This window comes from Cimex lectularius, unplaced genomic scaffold (assembly GCF_000648675.2).
Source record: "Cimex lectularius strain Harlan isolate CLEC.00 unplaced genomic scaffold, Clec_2.1 scaffold55, whole genome shotgun sequence".
Taxonomy (NCBI): domain Eukaryota; kingdom Metazoa; phylum Arthropoda; class Insecta; order Hemiptera; family Cimicidae; genus Cimex; species Cimex lectularius.
The window spans coordinates 1863403-1883203 of NW_019392647.1; the positions used below are offsets into that span (position 1 = coordinate 1863403).

At 34.6% G+C, this 19801-nt stretch overlaps 2 protein-coding genes across 2 annotated transcripts in view; both read right to left on the reverse strand.

Annotated features, from left to right (window-relative positions):
• The window catches only part of LOC106668166, an 80793-nt gene that overhangs the window by 38863 nt on the left and 22129 nt on the right, over positions 1–19801 (reverse strand). The gene's annotated exons all lie outside the window — the stretch shown is intronic.
• Positions 16496–17751, reverse strand: LOC106668075 (hsp90 co-chaperone Cdc37-like). The gene has a single exon (XM_014396499.2). The coding sequence runs from the start codon at positions 17663–17665 to the stop codon at positions 16586–16588; it is 1080 nt and encodes a 359-aa protein (XP_014251985.1). The 5' UTR covers positions 17666–17751; the 3' UTR covers positions 16496–16585.

Below are 19801 nucleotides of genomic sequence, written 5' to 3' on the forward strand. Positions count from 1 at the left end.
TGTAAAAGTTTACATAATTAATTAGTAATGAATAATAAGGAAACAAACAGGTTCTTAATGATTATTGGCCCGAGCCCTCGAACGAAGAAAAACACAAAGTTATTTTCTGATTTCCACAGTTCAATGGCATTTTCTTAATTGTTTATCACTTTCCTCTGTCAAAATGATTTCAGCGTGACATGATAGGTTATCTTGCCTAAACCTTACGTCAATGGCAATCAAAAAGGTTTGTCTTAATCCGTCTATTTTGGCTGAACTGATTAATGGATCGAACCTTATCTAACAAGTCAACTCGATGAAACGATTTGATGCTCTCTGTTGCTCGATAGCGTCCTGGTCATCCTAGTCCACATATACTCCCTGGTTTCCTTGGTCCATCAATATCCATCAACGACTCCGATATAAAAGACGACAATTTGTCTTTTTTACATACTTATCAAAAGAACAAGGTAGACAAAATAACGCAGCCTCTGAAGAACGAACCTTGTCTCACAGACAAAACCAGTAAATATAAGTAGACCAGTAGATCGATCTGAAACGATAAGGTACACATGGTAGATTGCTCGTTTCGGATCTTTTCGGTCTGCCTTCGCTGCTTTGGTTTACTTTTTAAAATTTTCTAAATTCCATTAAGCAATAAATAATTTTTCAAATCATGTCTAATATCTTGACAATTTGTGAATAGAACGGTAAAAAGACAACTACGCAGTGCGTACCGGTTATGCGCTTAGTATCATGGATTTGCTAAAGTGTTATGCAGTGTCCCCACCTTTCCTTACTCCAAAAGCGTAAAATAAGCGTTACGTTGACGGTTGGCAAACTTTTTCAAAATTAGACAGGACTTTCGCAAATCTAGAAAGTTTTTTAAAAACATGGTAGACAATAGTTTTTATTATTTACAAATTTTGATAATAGAAAAATCCTTCCTGGATTTCAAATAGATAAGGCCAGTTTGTCGATGAGTCGAGTCGCTCTCAGTTGAATTAATTTCTTTTAGCCAAGAAGTCATATGCAAACTTACAAAAAAAAAATTTATTACAAGACTGTATCATAATATTTTAATTAAACGTTAATTTATAACAAAGATTGATGTTTTTTAAATCTAATTTTCAAAACCCTTTACATTTAAACAGTATTTTTTGTATGTTACATCTTGTTATGTATACCGCCCCTCATACGTTCTCACCCTCTCTCTCTCTCTCTCTCTCACACACACACACACGCCCACACACACACACACACACACACACACACACACACACACACACACACACACACACACACACACACACACACACACACACACACATTTGATTAAAAGGAAGAGATCGATGCAAAACAAGAAAGACTGATTAGTGGTGAATAAGAATAATGAAAAGTCACGGGAGTTTGATAAAAAAAAAAGCGACTGATTCATACGAAATTGAATAATAACGAGGGACACTGAATAATTATATGTAAGAAGAATAAATGATTGATTTTGAGGAAAATAAACTGATTGGTAAAAATGATTGACAATTGAGTAATTACGTGGGAATAATTAGATATTAGAAGAATAAGTGATTGATTACGAGAAAGGAAGCCTGACTGATTAAAACATCTAATAATTGGGTAATAACGAGGGACACTACATAATGATTACACACACACACACACACGTATATATATATATATATATATGAGGAGAATAACAGATTGATGACGAGGAATGGAGATTGATTGATAAAAACATTTAATAATTGAGTAATTACTACTGAAACTTTTTAATGATATATGAGGTAATGATGATAATAACTGATTGGTTGCGAGGATAAGAGACTAACTTATAAAAATGTATAATAATTGAGTAATTACGAAGGACACTGAATAACTATACATAAGGAGAATAAGGGATTCATAATGAGAAATAGGTTGTGATTGATAAAAATGTACAATCATTCAATGATTAGGAGAGAAACTAGAGTTTGATAGCTAAATATGTTGACTGATAATGATGGATATTGAAAGAACTGTAAGTAAAGACAAGTGATTGATAACGAAGAAGAAAATGAGATTAGAAATGATGGTTGAGCGTAATTAAAAGGGATTCAAAACGATTTATAAACTATCGAGATTATAATAAAATACTGATTAATATCGAGCAGACTGATTGATCGAGCCATATTTATTCGATAGTTCCAAATGATGCAAGTTGATTTTAAAATTATGACATAAACTGATTAACAAAAAGTGAGAATGAATTTTTAAGAGGGGTACTGGGTGAACTATAAATAATGGAAAATAAATAGAAATTGATATCGAGCTCTGCATACTCATCGCTATAGGTATATTTATTTAAATATTTAATAATACGTTGAATTTTAAATAATGGAATTAAATAATAAAAAGAGATAATGAGTGATTAAGAGGTGAACTTATCGAATTATAAGTAAGGGGGAATAGTGATTGATAACGAGAAATAATAGTTAATTGATAAACAAGTATAAGTGTTAAGTAATAACCAGAAAAAGAGTTTGAATTGAAAATAAGTGGAATAAATAGGTGATAACTAGAAAGTAAGATTGATTGAGGGATTAAGAGCAGCAGGAGGGTGAATGATTTTGGTAGGTGAACTAGAAAGATGAATAATCAATTAATTTATTAGTTCATTATTAAATCTGTATATTTATTATATCTGTATTTAGTTTTTATGATGATGAAGGGTTAGGAAGCAAATGATAATGGACTATCAAAAACTTTGGACGGAGAAGGCGATGGTGATATACATTTATTTATGTATTATTTATAGTCACAGTGATTTGCCGTAGGGAAAGAGATAGATAGAGAGCTAAATAGATAGAAGCGATGGATAGACGTATGATGCATAGAAAGATGGATAGGGATAGAGATAGATAGACAGATAGATATATGATAGTTAGATGGATGGGTGGATGGATAGATAGATATATGATAGATAGATGGATGGATGGATGGATAGGTAGATAGATAGATAGATAGATATATGATAGATAGATGGATGGGTGGATGGATAGATAGATATATGATAGATAGATGGATGGATGGATGGATGGATAGGTAGATAGATAGATAGATAGATAGATAGATAGATATATGATAGATAGATGGATGGGTGGATGGATAGATAGATATATGATAGATAGATGGATGGATGGATGGATAGGTAGATAGATAGATAGATAGATAGATAGATAGATATATGATAGATAGATGGATGGGTGGATGGATAGATAACTGTATATACACATATATATATATATATATATATATATATATAGATATAACTCTATAATATACAATATATGTATTAAAAAAAATTAAATAATCTTTCTCAAAATGTAAAGTAGATATCCATTTACGACATGTTACATTTTTTAGTTTTACTTTTTGGGATTACAATATTTTGTTTAACTTTTTTAGTATTGTGCGTAACAAATCCATTAAATAGTTATCAATTAAATTAAACAAAGAAAGTTGGCGAGAGAGAGAAAGAGTGAGAGAGAGTGAGAGAGAGAGAGAGTGAGAGAATGGGCGAGAAAAATGGAAAGGGGAGAGAGGGGGAGAGAGAATGGGAAAGAGAAATGGAAATGTAAGGGAGAGAGAGAGAGAGAAAGAGAAAGAGAGAGAGAGAGTGAGAGAGAGAGAATGGGAGAGAGAGAGAAAGAGAAGGGGGACTATAAAAAATATAAATTAATCTTTCATTCTCTCTGACTATCGCTCTTTCTCTCTCCCCTTCACTTTCTCTCACTCTCTCTCTCCCTCTCTCTCTCTCTCTCTCTCTCTCTCTCTCTTACACCCCTTCTCGTTTTCCCTCTCTCTCTCTCTATCAATCTATAAATCTATGTATCTATCTATTTATCTACCCATGAATATAACTATCTTATGAACACCTCTTTCTCCCTTTCCATTTTTCAAAAGGCTGCGACTAGGAATAATACATAAATCAATCACTCAATTCTTACATGATGATAAATTTGCAGTTTATTTTTGAATCATTAACGTCTTCCGCTCAGAGGTACTTCCGGCAATACTGAGAGGGGTTGATCGATTGATTAGTGAATTATTTATAGTTGCAGTGATTTGAATATTTGAAAGATAAATAAATAAAAGGCATATAAAAATGGAGACAGGAGAAAACAACTAACAGTAACTTTTCATACTTTTCACACAATTCTTTGTAAAATATACCAAGGTACCCGGCCACTAAAATAAAAAATAGAATCATGTAAGAAAGAGATATAGAAGTGTAATATTTTTTAAAAATCAATTAAAACAGAAATAATTAGGAGACATTTTTGTATTTAATATTTTTTTAAATTAATCTCAGCTGTTTTCTTTTTATTTATCATCGTAGTGTTTTTTCAGCACAAAATACTTAAAAACACTTAACATATAAGACCAAATTTCTAGTTTACCGTTTTGGAAAACCTCATGAATGAAAAAAAAATCTTAATTTTCTTTAAAATGTCCTGTTTCCCTAAGAGTTTATCCTAATAATTTTCTTTGTCGTAGCACGTAAATATCTTCTTGGTAAACTGGAAACTTTCACCGACCCTTCGTACCTTTTTGAAATCCACGATGACAAGCCCGCTTTTTTTTTCAAATCAGGCAGATTATCGTCTTGGATTTATCTGGGCCCAAATTTCACTTTTTTTTGCCGACTGTTCACCCCCTCCCCCGGCATGACCTTAAGGTTCACAGACCGTTGAACCAGACAATGCAATTTGTCTGAATCTTGCCAATTCACGTTTCGTTTTCTCTTAACTTGACTAGTTGAATTGAATTAGTTGATTATTTTGAAATTGAATCTGATGAACTGGGCACCGTGGGACGAACAAGGAGACATAAATTCACAACATATAAGAAACGTGCTCAACTTGGATGATCAAACCAATAAACCTTAAAAGATTCATTTCAAGTCGGACTGAATTTAATTATAAACTGGGCCTCATAACAAGAACCGGCCTCCATCACGAAACGTGAGCTGACGTTTCTGAATCGAGTTCCCATTTAATCGGTTCTATTAAAATCACCCCCGAGAGGAGAAAGAAGAAAAAAAAGAAGAAAAAGAGTCTTTGTGCCGAAGAAGTGTATGTTTATTTCGACGGGTCCGTTACCCGGCCAAATTACAGGCCAGGTTCACGAGGATAGAAGGAAATAGACGTCTATGCGACCTTTGCACCGCAGGGTACCAAATGGCACACCCACCAAGGTAAAAAAAACCTTAAAAAAACAAGCTGGTAACATTAAACCCCTTAGTAGTTATAAGCCGCGAAGCTTGAAAAGTTCACAGATTCTCAAATATATACTCAATATTATAAGGTGTAGACAGAAATTATTCAACGCTTAAGAAACTAGAATACCTATAATTAATTCAGAATTTAATTTAAATCAACTGTAAACAACTTGCCCACCTTTTGAACAGATTTTAATTAAATAATCTTTTTTACATGGCTATCAATCAGGATTAAACGTTAATTTTAATATTAGACAATTTTAACACGACCCGGAATCAAAGGCATGCACAGAAATAGTTGAAAATAAGTCAAATTTTAATTATTCAGAAATCGTGAGATGCGGTCTGGTGTGATGTAGGTTTCAGAAAAACATTTTCTTTATCGTGCCAACGTTTCGATCTTTATTGAGATCATCTTCAGGGCCTGGGATTTACAAACATTGTTTACAATTAACAAATACATTTACGATATGGAAAAGTGAATTTATACAATGCAAAATATATTTTTTATATTCAATCAAAGTATTTCTAAACGCTGGCACGATAAAGAAAATGTTTTTCTGAAACCTACATCACACCAGACTGCATCTCACGATTTCTGAATAATTATCGATTAACGGTCACTAATCACCTCACACTCAAATTTTAATATTTTCTGGGCCGATTTTATAAACTCTGTCCATCAACGTCCACTAGTTTTCGCTATCCTTTCAGCACTACATTTTCCAGGTTGAATAGTCGGATAAAACCATTGTTTGACCTTCGTTATTGATGATTAATAATAACAAATAATTATTTTGAGATCGTGAGATGCGGTCTGATGTGACGTAGGTTTTAGAAAAACATTTTCTTTATCGTGCCAACGTTTTGATCTTTATGGAGATCATCTTCAGGGCTCAAAATGTTTGTTTTTCGTGTAGATGTGTCGTTCTTGTGTGTCGTGTAGAGAGTGCCAGTGAGATATTCATTCCAATATATATATCCAATATCTCACGATATACAAGACACATTTACACAGAAAACTTACACTTTGAGCCCTGAAGATGTTCTCCATAAAGATCGAAAAGTTGGCACGATAAAGAAAATGTTTTTCTAAAACCTACTTCTCACCAGGCCGCATCTCACGATCTCCAAATAATATTTAACTAAGGGTCACTAAACACCACACACAAATAACAAATAATTAAATAAATTGCGAAATAAAGAAACCTCAACAAACCAGCGATATTATACAGGGCAAGATGGCATTCCAGATAATATGCTAGTATTGACTACAAATAAATATTTTATCTATTAAAATATTTTTTAATTCGCTGGTACAGTGGACAAATTAATGAGTAATGACTAATTATTGTACAGTACCAATTTCGCTTTAATAAAATAAATGCTAGGGACACGTGGTGGGACGTGTATTTGGCACGCTAGGAGTCCTGGGTTCGTATACCAGCATATCCCATGGAATTTTAATCAATATGCAAAACGCATTGTACAGTTTCGTAATCTCTTTACGAACTTTTTAATAAAATAAATTAAACAACAATTAAAACACAACAAATAGGTCTGCGTAATTTTTACTTTTACAGGTGTATTTAAGATCTTACGTGTTTATTTGTATATGTTACTTATATTTTTATGCTCTAACGATTATATATTAAAAATATTAATTCAAGAAAAAAGTGAAATTAAACTGTTTTTTGATTGAAAATTTTCAGATATTCCTTTAAAATTTCAATTTTAATTTTTAAAAAATTGTACAAGATTAAAGGCTAATTCGAAAAAAATATTTGTTAACAAAAGGACAAACCAATTTTTAAAACCAGGACCAAATGTGATCAATTTGTTTTGAAAATCTGCAAAAATCTGAATTTTTATTGCCTTATGTGCTTTTCTGAAAGAAAATAAATTGTACCAGATTACAGTCCTAGCTAAAACAAAAAGAATAATCATCAAACAGAAGGAAGAAAGAACATAAAGAAAACCTGTTATCAACAACGAGATTTTGCAGATCTAGATAACAGGATGATGCTGACAACTTTTCAACTATTTTTGTACCCATTAAAGCTTGCTTAAAAAAATATTGGACTGTCCAATATATGTGTTATTTTTCCAAAATAAATCCTTTTACATTAGAAGAAAAAGCCAAGACTTTGTCAAAATAGCAAGAATATGGGGACCATAATAGCTATTGGCGATCTAACATTTTTTGAATTGAAAAAACTCATATATATTTTATGTTCTATATGTCAATAAAAAAATCGCACAAGATAAAGAATCTATGCAAAAAAGATGTTTGTACAGAAGGACACATTTTCTAAAAACCTGACCAAATGTGTTCAATTTCTTTTGAAAATCTAAAAAAACCTGATTTTTTTATTGCCTTCTGATTTTTTCTGAAAAAAATTGTACAGGATTACAGGCTTAACAAAAACAAAATAGAATAGTACATCAATCAACAGAACGAAGAAACCCCTTAAAGAAAACCTGACTCAAATTGAGAGATCCTGAGTTTTCCTCAGGAACTTTTCCTTGTAAATTTTGCCTAAATAAAAGAAATTTAGGTAGGAATACAGACCAGCATATAACACAAGCAAATCGGATCGCTTGATTCCGCTCTCTTTAGTTAGATGTGCGATTTTCTTTTATTTTCATTAATTTCCATTTTTTCTAAAACTTGAAGCTTGTTTTAATAAAAAGAATGAATTTTGTACTACATAGAAAATAGATCCGCTTATCCCTGCTTATCTTAATCATATTTGATCAAATTACTATCAAATGTAAAATCATTTTATTTATTTTTTAAACATTAAGTAGAATTAAAACATATTATTTACTTTTCCTTCTAAATTTTGCCTAGATAAAAGAAATTTAGGCAGGTTTACAGTTCAGCACAAAACACGTAAAAAATATTGGTCCGCTTGACTCAGCTCTCTTTAGTCAGGTGTGTGTTTTCCTTTATTTTCCATATTTTTTTAAACGAGGCCTTCTGATGAAAAGAGCCAGAACAGGCGGACCATTATGACTATAAGTTTGTTAATTTCGTACTAGAAGTGATAAAGTGGCAGACACTAGAATATTTTTTACGAGGGTTCGTAGAGGTATATATATCAACCCTCGGGGTGTCGGTGTTTTTGAAAAAAAAAACCATATGTAAGAATATCGGGTTTGAATGCAAGGCCGCTGGATTCGAACCCGGGACCTTTACCTTACTGTGATGAGCGCCGTGTCAATGCCTAAACCGTTGCGGCCACCGACGCCGCCTACTATAACATTGTTAACGGATAACATAACCACATTAAACTTTGATAGCTGTTTTGGCACTCCCTAATATAAAAAAAACTATAATAGAGCCACTAATTACAAAATTTTTTTTGTAGGATTAGGGGCCAACAGCTATGAGTTAATCATCTCTTTTCATCTTCAGACAATTTGTGTAATTTTTACAACAAATTATAGTGAGAATAAAAGCTAGATGTATTTATTATTGAAAATGGATAATTTGATTATTGAACAAGTTCGTAGACTGGAGAAAATTATCTCGCGCCGAAGGGAAGAATTTCCACAGTAAAGCCAGCGTCACGTCTTTTCGTTATCGACAGCGATAATCAATGCCGGACAGATCGTATTTACGGCTGTCATTAATTCAGACCTGGCCGTCGGATAATTGCATTCAACGAGGTGTTCGCGTCGTGTCCGAACGTACCGAGCTATGCAGAAGAATATCCAGTCATTAAAGGGAGATTTCGCCGGGGCGTAAAGTCAATATTCTTTTTCACAGTTGGGTGTCATCGCCCGGAGCAGTCCGCTACGCCTCGAATCTCTTTTGAGACCTGTTGACCCCCATTGGACACACTTTTACAAGGCGAAAGGTCGGGACGAACTTAAAGAATCGGCTACGGATTAAAAAAAAAACAAAAAAAAAACTGCTTATTCACGGACCCAATTGGTGAAAACAACTTATAAAAAGCCAATTTATTAATAAAATGCCGTAATACTGCCGGATGTCTCAAAGTTTAATTACATATTTAAACTCATATTTAAACACAGTAATATGATAAAATATTTTTATATCTTTTTCCATCAGCTTATACCAATTTCCAAAAGATTACATATTCATACATATACAGTTCTTTTTCAAAACCAAAGCGAAATAAAAACTAAAACATGATTGATAACGCTCAGTTTTTTTCCAGTAGTAAATATATATAGAGAGAAAGGTAAATAGAAAGAGAAATAGTTAAATATACAACGAGATAGACTCGATCTCGGTGACAGGCAGACAGACAGACTGAGAAAGAATATACCTCTCCCTCCCTCCCTCCTACCCTCTCTTACTCTCTCTCTCTCTCTCTCTCTCTCTCTCTCTCTCTCTCTCTCTCTCTCTCTATGTTCTCTATGTATCTATCTATCCAAGTGTCTGGCTGTCTGTCTCCCTATTTCTTTCTCCTTTCTTCTCTCTCACTTTTTCTGATCAAAAAACATAGCACGATAAAAGAAACGAAACTTAAGCTATAGACTAAGAAAGAACACAGTGAAGCTGAAACACAAACAGATATAACACACGTTCTCTCTCTCTCTCTCTCTCTCTCTCTCTCTCTCTCTCTCTCTCTCTCACACACACACACACTCTCTCTCTCTCTATCTATCTATCTATCTATCTATTTCTATCTATCTATCCATGTGGCTGGCTGTCTATATCCCTATCTTTTACTCCTTTCTCCTCCCTCATTTCTTCTTATCAAAAAAACATTGCACGATAAAAGAAACTAAACATAAGCTATAGTCTAAGAAAGAACATACACAGTTAAGCTGAAACACAAACAGATACAACACAGGTTTTCTCTCTCTCTCTCTCTTTCTTTCTGTTTCTCTCTCTTTCTTTCTCTCTCTCTAGCTCTCTCTATAACTTTCTATCTATCTAGATATCTATGTGTAATAAAAACTAAAAAATGATTGATAACGCTCAGTTTTTTTCCAGTAGTAAATATATATAGAGAGAAAGGTAAATAGAAAGACAAATAGTTAAATATACAACGAGATACACTCTATCTCGGTGACAGGCAGACAGACAGACTGAGAAAGAATGTTCTCTTTTGTTTTGGGCCCAACCCTGAATTCGGAGGACCGAAAACAAGGTCCCAGAGGTTTTTCTATGATCGGACCTGACTACAATAATTTAATTTATTGATCAGGCACCTTTTTTTAATATGTTCCATTCAAATATTCAATTCAAACCAAAATAAATACGAGACCAAAATATTAATTAAATTTAAATCTTTTATTACAATTTATTTTTAAATAAGATTACAATTTCTTTTATTAATTATTATTTAAAGAATCTTTTATTCTATAATAAAACCTATTTCAGAATCTACAAAGATTAATTTTAAAATCGAATTTAATTCTCATTTTATAAAGAAAATTAAAAGTAAAGGAAATTATTATTGTTATCATTATTAATTTTTGATCACCAATTAGAAAATACAATTAATATTTTAACATAACTTTTAAAATCAAATGTTATCTCTTTTAGTTTTCTTTATAAAAATATATTTTTTGTTACAACCCTTTTTTAAATTAAAATACAATTATTATTTTTAGTTTCTTTGACGTCAAAATATAAAATTTACTCACTTGATTGTGTGTACACCAAATTTTTATTACAAATTAGCAGCTCTTAACCCATGGAGGACAGAAGGGAATTGTTTGTTTGACTGAAAAAATAGCTCTTTCCTAGTCCCTACTCTTTTCACTGTCAGATGTGTGTGGAGGGGCATGGCGGTACTTTCAAATCGAAACGTGACATATGTATCTCCTTTTCATTAAGAAAAAAGTCTTCATGAAAGAAACTAAAACATGCATAATAGATAATTTTAGGAAGAACCAAAACATAAATAAAAACTGATAAGAGATTCCTTCGCTTTATTTTCTTTCTCTTTTCTCTCTCTCTCTCTCTCTCTCTCTCTCTCTCTCTCTCTCTCTCACACACACACACACACACACACACACTCGTATAAGTGTAGTAATTCTTAATATGATCCCCAAGAAGAATCGAACCAATTGGAGATATTTTAATCTGATTCATGGCCAGAAGTACACCGTTGGTTCTGCTAGAACTTCGATATAAACAAGAAAATCCGCTATGAAAGGAACGGATAACACGGTACCGTTTTTAACCCGGAACCGAGCTCATTAGCCTGCTCATTTGAATAGACACTTATAAACAGTTTTTCTCCAAAGAAATTATTTCGGACAGATCACCTACCAAGATCACCAAAGAATCAAAAGAAACTGGTGAAAGAACGAAGTCTATCTTTCTTCTGTGAAAGCCATTATTCTTCCGACAATCTTCCAATCCTTAAAGTTTGTTATTGAGTTGGATAGCGTGTGAGTTGAAAGAAAGCATATGTCATTGCCGTACCTTTACAAAAAGAACAGACTCTAAGGACAAAAGGACTTTTGTCCAACGGAAGATAAAAAATCACTAACGGTCTTAAAGATTGAACTCATAATCAATTGTCGGACGAGTTGTCGCGTCGACAAATTCCGTTTTGTTGTCGGACAGTCGGAATCCTTCAGATACAATGACCATGCGGATTAATTACATAAAAATCTGACAATGATTGATCATCTTATTAAATACAGCATTGCTTCATTTTCTCATTTCCAAACGGAAAAGTACTATAAAATAAATACTGAATCTTCAGTACATTTAAAATCTTTAACTACATTACAAAACAGAAGTCTGGATGATGAGCCACAAGTTCTGTTGTTCTTACTGTAAAACAATGGCCAATTAATAATTGTATTGTACTTACGTGCCTTATGGGTAGAATAATAACTAGACACAATGGTTGAAAAAAGGCATAAATGTGATACTGGCTAAGAAGACTTCATCAGAGTGCCTTGTGTACATTAGAACCAATAAATTAATGTCTACATGGATGAAAATGAATACCTGCCATTTCGAAATATTAGAAAAGAAGAAACAGCTTTTTCTTGTAAACTTTTATGATCTAAAGTAAATGACATTTCTGGAATTTTCAACAATAACGAAGGTGTCATCAACGATATTTCGTAAAATTTTGAACTAATAATTCATTTAATAACTAAACTTTATTTTTCTGTTTGATAAGAACTGAACAATGTTCTATTTTTTAAATGTAGAATTTAAAATGAAATACAAATCTGCAGTGCTTGAGGGGTCTGTAAGAGTTCCCAATATCCTTTCTTCAATAAAATTGTGCCAAAACTCTTAGTTAATAAACGTCAATATTATATTAAAGGACAATAAAACTAGAGCAAAGACGTTGTGGATTATGAAAATAGTGAATAAGAAAAATATTTTGTAAGACGACCTCGCATCAGAGCTGTACGATAAAAATTCGATCAAGCAGTATATAAAAAACTGCCTAATCATAATCATTTTTACAGTATGTCCGTAACAAAAGACTCCCCTAGGTTTTGAAAAGTCAAAATATTCAGAAAAAATGTAAATAACACATTCTGCACGCACTGGGCCAAGAGGTAGTTTGATCTGTTATTAATTACTGAAATTCTGCCACATTAATGGTGCAAAACACAACTAAAAAAGATAAAATATGTTGAGAAATGTTTGGCGGTTTGTGTTCAAGATTATATTATTATTTTACTAAAAATGTAATATTAAATAAGCTCTGTAGTTTGGGATTTTATGATCGTATCCTTGTTGCTTTAGTCATTCAGACGCGATTTCGCAATCCGCAATCTTTTGAGTTTTGTTTTGTGCTTCTTGATTTATTATTATAAATAGCCATAGATATTCATCCAGATATCCATCTGCCTGTTTATTTACCATTTTTTCTACCGATGTATTTTTATACAACTATCTACTCATCCTGACTAGTTATCCATGTGACACTTTGCCCATCCGCCTATTTATTTGCATATCGATCGTTATATTCTTGTATATATTTATTTATTTATGTATCCATCTTCAAGGTTACAGGAAAACGATTTAACTAAATGTTCATCATACTAAGATTTCAAGAAGATATTTTACAATCATAACAAGGACAACCATTTCGTTGTCCTGTTTTAGATTATTAGATTATGGTAATACCGAAAAGAATATCAATAACAAATTCGTAAATATTGAATCCTTGATTGAACGATGGAAATTATTTGTAAAATGTATGCTGTAACTTTTAGTTTTTTTACTCTTAAGCTACTTAACAAACTTACAGGATTGGAAGATAACTGATTATTTGCTTAAAGAAGGATTTTTTTATATATCGATAGTTGTTCTGAATACTGTTGGTATAGTATAGAGAATTTCATAATAATTAGGTTGCATGCCATGACCTCAAACAGATGGACCGAAACGTCTCTTTATGCCAAATAAAATTAAAGCCTGTATCATAAAACTCTTAATAAGGTGATGTTCTTAGTTTCACAGTTCCCACCGGAAGCTCACCCGCCATGGGAACGAAGACCGTGAAAGTCCGAGTGAGTTTAACGAACGACAAGGTCAGACGGCGTTCGGGTCAAGACTTGAATGCTTCCTGTCTTGCCGGCGTGGAGGGAGCCGGCCTCCGGTTATAAATGCGGGCTCGCATGCCACTAACCTTTGCTCCACATACCGAATCACCCACATGAACCCACATCTCGGAGAGCGCGCAACTTCGCACCGGGGTTCCACGGGTGTTCCACGTCCGAAAACGAAATCTGGCACTTACCTGAAACAGACAATATTTCGTTAGCGGTTTATCATTGAAGCTGAAAGAGATCATAAATCATAAAATAAAATTCTAATCTAGGTTGAAAAATACAGATATAAACGGATGCCTAAACGTAGGTTCAACGTTTTGTATTTATGGTCTGCCAGACGTGTTCAGGTTTCTTGCTATCTTCAATGCAGGGTCAGTAAAAGAGTATCTAGCGGTTTACTAATTGTTTGGTTTTTATTCACTGCAGTTATTATGCCTAATTTGCTAATTAGGTACGTTACTTTGTCGGTTTCTTCCCCTGTATGTTCGTGGTATATTTTCTGTTTGTGTGTCTTTTGTTTTCTAGTGAGTTGGTTCTGTTGTAGCCTTTGTTATATGCTCTTTGATTAGCGGTTCTATTTTTGCCTGACTTTTACTAGTAACTGCCGCTATTTAGTGTTTGAGTTTGATCATAATAAGTTGAGGTTGATATCCATTATAGGGACATGATGGTGTTATTAAAACTATATGACGGTATAAAAATTAAAAAGGAAAATAAGTCAAATACACCTATACACTCCTTGATTGACATATCACTGAAGATAGAGAGTTCAAAAAACATGTCAGACAGACCAGGTAAGGTAGATGTACGAAAATCTTCGTAAAAACTAAACTATTGCTACATCATTCCGAACACCCCAAGAGGAAAGTCATCCCGCGGACCTCAAGATTATTCGTTTGTTTTCTTATGTCTAGTCTTGCTAAAATTGTACTGAATAAAACTAAAACAATTAGTAAACCACTAGACGTCCTTCTCCTTTTCAGGTTCAGGTCTCATATGGTACTTTTGTTGATTTCCACTAGAGGAGAATATCACTAACGCATTTCTAGTAAAGCTACACGACATCATAAAAATTACAAAAGAAAATAAGTCAAATACATCTATAAGCACTTTCTACATATCACTGAAGATGGCGAGATCCAACAAAATGGCTCACAGACTTGCACAGATCAAAAAAAATCTGGTCTATTATGTTATTGGTGTTGTGATTGTGGAGAATGCACCAACAAATCGATATTAAAGATATATTACAATTAATTAAGGTTTTTAGTTGAGATAAAAAAAGTCAATGGCACGAGCGGGATTCGAACCCACGATCTTCGGCTTGATATGCCGCTGCTCTACCACTTGAGCTATCGTGACCTCGATCCACTCGGACACCAACTTCCCATCTCAACCCCACCTTTTGAATTTTCCCTCCTTTTTGCCATTTTTTAATTAATTGCAATATATTAATTGGTCAAGCGGACCACGAAATAAGTGAAATTAAAGATATATGTGACATACAGACCATAAAGGAAAAGAAGTCCAGTAAACCTATATAACCTTTCCTCACTGACACAACTTTGAAGATGCCGAGATGCCAAGACGTACCTGACAGACCAGCGATGATAATGGACCTAAATAATAAAAATAGCCAAAAAATACATCGAAAGCCGTATTTTGTCTTCATCCTCAGCAGAACCCCCCTTCCTAAAAAGTATATACTCATTGGTTTTCCATATGTGGAAAATAGTTTGCCCGTTTTTTGATAGTAAGGTCAACAAATTCTGGTGCAGTATGAAGTTGTTGATATCCACTACATCGTAAAAATTAAAAAATAAAAGAAGTCAATAGACCTTCATATTATTTTTTACACTGGTACATCAATGAAGATGGTGATACGCCAAAACGATTCTGACAGAGAGTGAAGGGATGAACAAAATATTCTGAAGAGAACGAAACTACGGTAATCAATTTGCATACCTCCAGAGGAACATCGTATTTCTTCTGTACGTGTCGATCTATAGTTTGTAGTCAGTCTTTACGATAGATCAAAATGTTCAGGTCTAGTATGGCTGATGTCCACTACGGAAAATGTCACCAACATAACTAGTACTATGTTTGACGTACAAATTAAAGAAAGCTACACACACCAACAGACCAGCGAGAATAGGCGGACCAAAGTATTAAAAATGGCAAACCGACGCGCATCTCACACAGATCTCAGGGGGAAAGATATTGGTTGCCGTTGGTTTTTTTTACATTTGTTGAAATATAGTTTATCGGCTTTTATGATAGATTACAAGGTTAACGTTTAATATGTTGTTGTTGATGTCCAATACGATGTGACATTATTTAAATTAAAAAAGAAAATAGTCCAATTCACCTACACAATCCTTTCTACACTAACGCATCCAAATTACAAGTTCGCCACTCAGTAGAACCCAAGGGGAAATCTATAAATCATGTTTCTATCATTTCTAGCCTGTTCCTAGCAATAGCTATATACATTTTATTGACAACGAGTAGATGAAATTAAAAAAAAAAGTTTATTTAAAAAATATCTTCTTGGTATATTTATTGTAAGAAACGAAAAAATGCCGTTTTCTTCCCTGCTTCTCGCCTTTCGATGTCTATAAGACATAAGGTGACTTGTGTAGAGAACAAGTATTTTTTAGGTGTTGTATGTGTGAGTTTGCTATTTATAGGCCATATGTCCTATTTTTAAATTCATTTCTATAAGCTTGAAGGACAGGATTAGACAAATGACATAAAACAGTACCAGCCCGAAAGGGATGATGACAGTTTTAAACTGGACAGGAACTAGTAGCTCGAAGACGATGTGTTCCCAGTATCTTCCCGACCTAGCTCGCCGTAGCATCTGTTGGGACGTTTGGCACCGGAGGGCAACCAGAGGCCGGAATCGACGCACCTTTTCATGTGATATGCTGCCTCTTCTTCCGGCAACTCGGCAATCATCTTTTGAAGCATCGAGACGTCCTCTCTCTCGAAACACTCTTTCATGAAGTGCGGCAGAGATTCGAAGACTTCGAGCGGATCCAGGCCACCGGGGCCCGCTCTCGCCTCCCGGTCTTCCGCCTCCTGTTCCCGTACGGCTATGTCCATTTTCTCTTTAGCCTTCTTCCTGATCCGGCCGATTAAAGTGTTAAGTTCAGTCTCGAAATTAGTTTTATACTCTTCGTCGCAGATTTGTATCTTGGTGAAAAACGAGATTATGCAGGTTTTGAGGTCGGCATCGAGCCTTTTCGACATTTCTAAAATGAAATGTATAAAAAGACATTGACGGGCTAAATGCTGGGAGAAGAATTGTTTCCCTTCTAATTGTAACGTGATGCCCCAGATGACTAAGTATATTTCAGCGTCTTCGCAAACAAGATGAGGATGCTCTAACAAAAATTCCTTACAGTCGTTGCAGTTTTTCAACGTGGCGAATTCCTTCAGTTGTTTTCTATTATGCTTTACAAATATATGCATGCGTTTTTCTATTTCGTCCTCAACATTTCCGTATTTTTTCGAGCGCGGTTTGTTGATGTACGTTTTTGTAAAACCGAGGTGACTCCCTTTAGCCACAGTCCATGATGTTCTCTTCTTCGTCCTTAGTTTTTTTTCCGCTTGGGCCAATTGTTCCTCCGCCCTCTCTAGTTCTTCGAGTTTGGCTCTTATGACGGCTATATCCACACGTTCCCCTTCTGCCAGTAGATCCTTTATCTCTTTTCTTTTCTTTTGGTTCATTTTCCTGGCCCTCTCGAGATCGTCTTTGTCGAGTATTTCTTCATCCGGCTTGATTTTCTTGTTGCTTATATACGGTGAGTTTGTGACTTTGTGTTCTTCGTCCTCGTCGTCGGTTATGTCTAGGTACTTCCATTTACTGTAGTCGACCATTTTTTATCGCCTAAGCCCTTAAATTTTGAAGGTGAGAATTTAAATAAACAATTCCGCATGTTTTAATTCTCAGATGTTGAACGTAACAATCTAACGTTTTTTTATTTTCCGTCAATAAACATCGGAATGTATAGAACCTGCTGTACGAACTGTCCTCCGACCACCATGAAAATGTTGTTCATTCGAGACTAGTTTCACCGGGTGCCGACATGAGAAACTAATGACGGGAATACCGCTATAAGGAAGGGATCACGTATATCGGAGGGACAATGTCACGGTGGATTACGACCAGGCGGGACCTGTAGAACCCTATGGAATGCACCCAATTCCGATCCTCCTTGCCACTTCAATAACCCTCTAATTCAATCCCAGAGGCTGTAGAAACAAGCGGCTCTAGTTAATCAAAGCAACGGGAAATTTTGGACACCGCCGGTTATAACTACTTTTTACTTACCTACTGGAATTCGGGTACGGAGAAATTGTTTTACCTTTTTTTGTACTCTCATCACCGGCTTAAAAGACGAACGGTTCTTCTTTCAGCTGGAGAATCGTCGTACAAGTAAAGACTCAAGGCTTATCAATTGACAGAACAATTCTATTTATTTCAATTAATTATTACTTTTATCTAAGTTCTTGGTTGAGTTGAAAAAGCTAGTGACATGAGCGGGATTCAAGCCAAGAACTTCGGCTTCCATTTATCTTGATTAACAGAAAAAACATCGAATTACTATAAACTGGTTTGACAACTAAATAGTTTCAACTAAGCACTTAATGTATTTACATATATACGTTTTTTATTGTACTATTTTTAATGTATCTATATTATTTTCCATCTTGTTAGTTTCTTTTTGTTAAATTTAACTGGGGCGTCTTTGGCCGCACGGGTTCACGCGGCGCTCATCACTGTAAGGTAAAGGTCCCAGGTTCGAATCCAGCAGCCCTGTTTTCGAACCCGACTTAGTTATAAATTTTTTTTCCCTAAAACACCGGCACCCCGAGGGTTCGTATAACCTCGTAGATATATGGTGTCCTTTTTAGGTGGCCCGGCTGAATTTCTCTTGAACCAATGACACTATAAAAAAAAAGTTTAATAATTTTATACTGTTCTCTTTCTTTCTATTCATCCCTCCCTCTCTCTATCTGCCTCGCTCTCACTCATTCTCTGTCTTTTTCAATCCCACTCTCTCACTCTCTCATCCTACGTCGCTCACTCTCACTAACACGGCTTTTCTTTGTTTTACCACGATGTCACACATTTCTACCTTAGTCGCTATGATTATCTTACTATCAGTATTTTTAATTCTGAATCCATATCGCCTTAGCTCAGCACCCACTTACAATCGTTATATCTTTTTTTTATATTTTGTAATTATTTTCTCTTTTTCTTATGATCTATCTCTCTCGCTCTTATTTCCTGCCTTTTTCTCTTCTTGTCTCTACTTTTTCCCTTCTTCTGTTTTACTATCAGTCGGTGTTATCTTTCGTTTTTCTCCCTATTTCACGCGCTCTTTTATATTACTCCCTATATCACTCTGAATCTCTTTCATTCCCTTTCTATCTCACGCAGTCTATCCTCTATCCATGTCACCTCCTGAAATACCTCCCCCATCTCTCTTTTCATCATCAACAACCTCTTCTCCACTGTTAAAAACCATCGATCAAAACATTTCCTGAAAACCACAAATTTCCTAAATTGCCCGACGCTGTATCGGATTCCTCATTCAATTCCGCCGGTCCTGGCTCCATCTAATTTTCACCACTAGTAAACTCCTTTTCTCCTCCCTCACCTCTCTTCGGCAACAGCTCTGTTGCTTAATCGCTTATGGTGAACTTTCTGAAGAACAAGAAGAGCGTCTGAAAAACTGATGAATTGTTGTTAGATTTATTTTCGGCATCCCCCGAATGTCTAAAATCTCACACCTGTATTCAAATCTATCCTGGCTTTATACCTCCTTCCGTAGACAGTATTTCTAGGCTCGTTCCTTTACCAATCCATGAACTCTCGTCGGGCTCACTGTATTTTCTAGTCACTTCAGTTCAAAACCTTTAACACCCGCTCGTTTCCCAATGACCTCGTTTTAAAACCTCCATTTTCGAAAGGTCCTTCCTAACTCGGCCCACAAATCTCTGGAATTC

Bases quoted from the DNA above. Each gene is read 5' to 3' on its own strand.
- LOC106668075 (XM_014396499.2), bottom strand. From the start codon at position 17,665: ATGGTCGACTACAGTAAATGGAAGTACCTAGACATAACCGACGACGAG.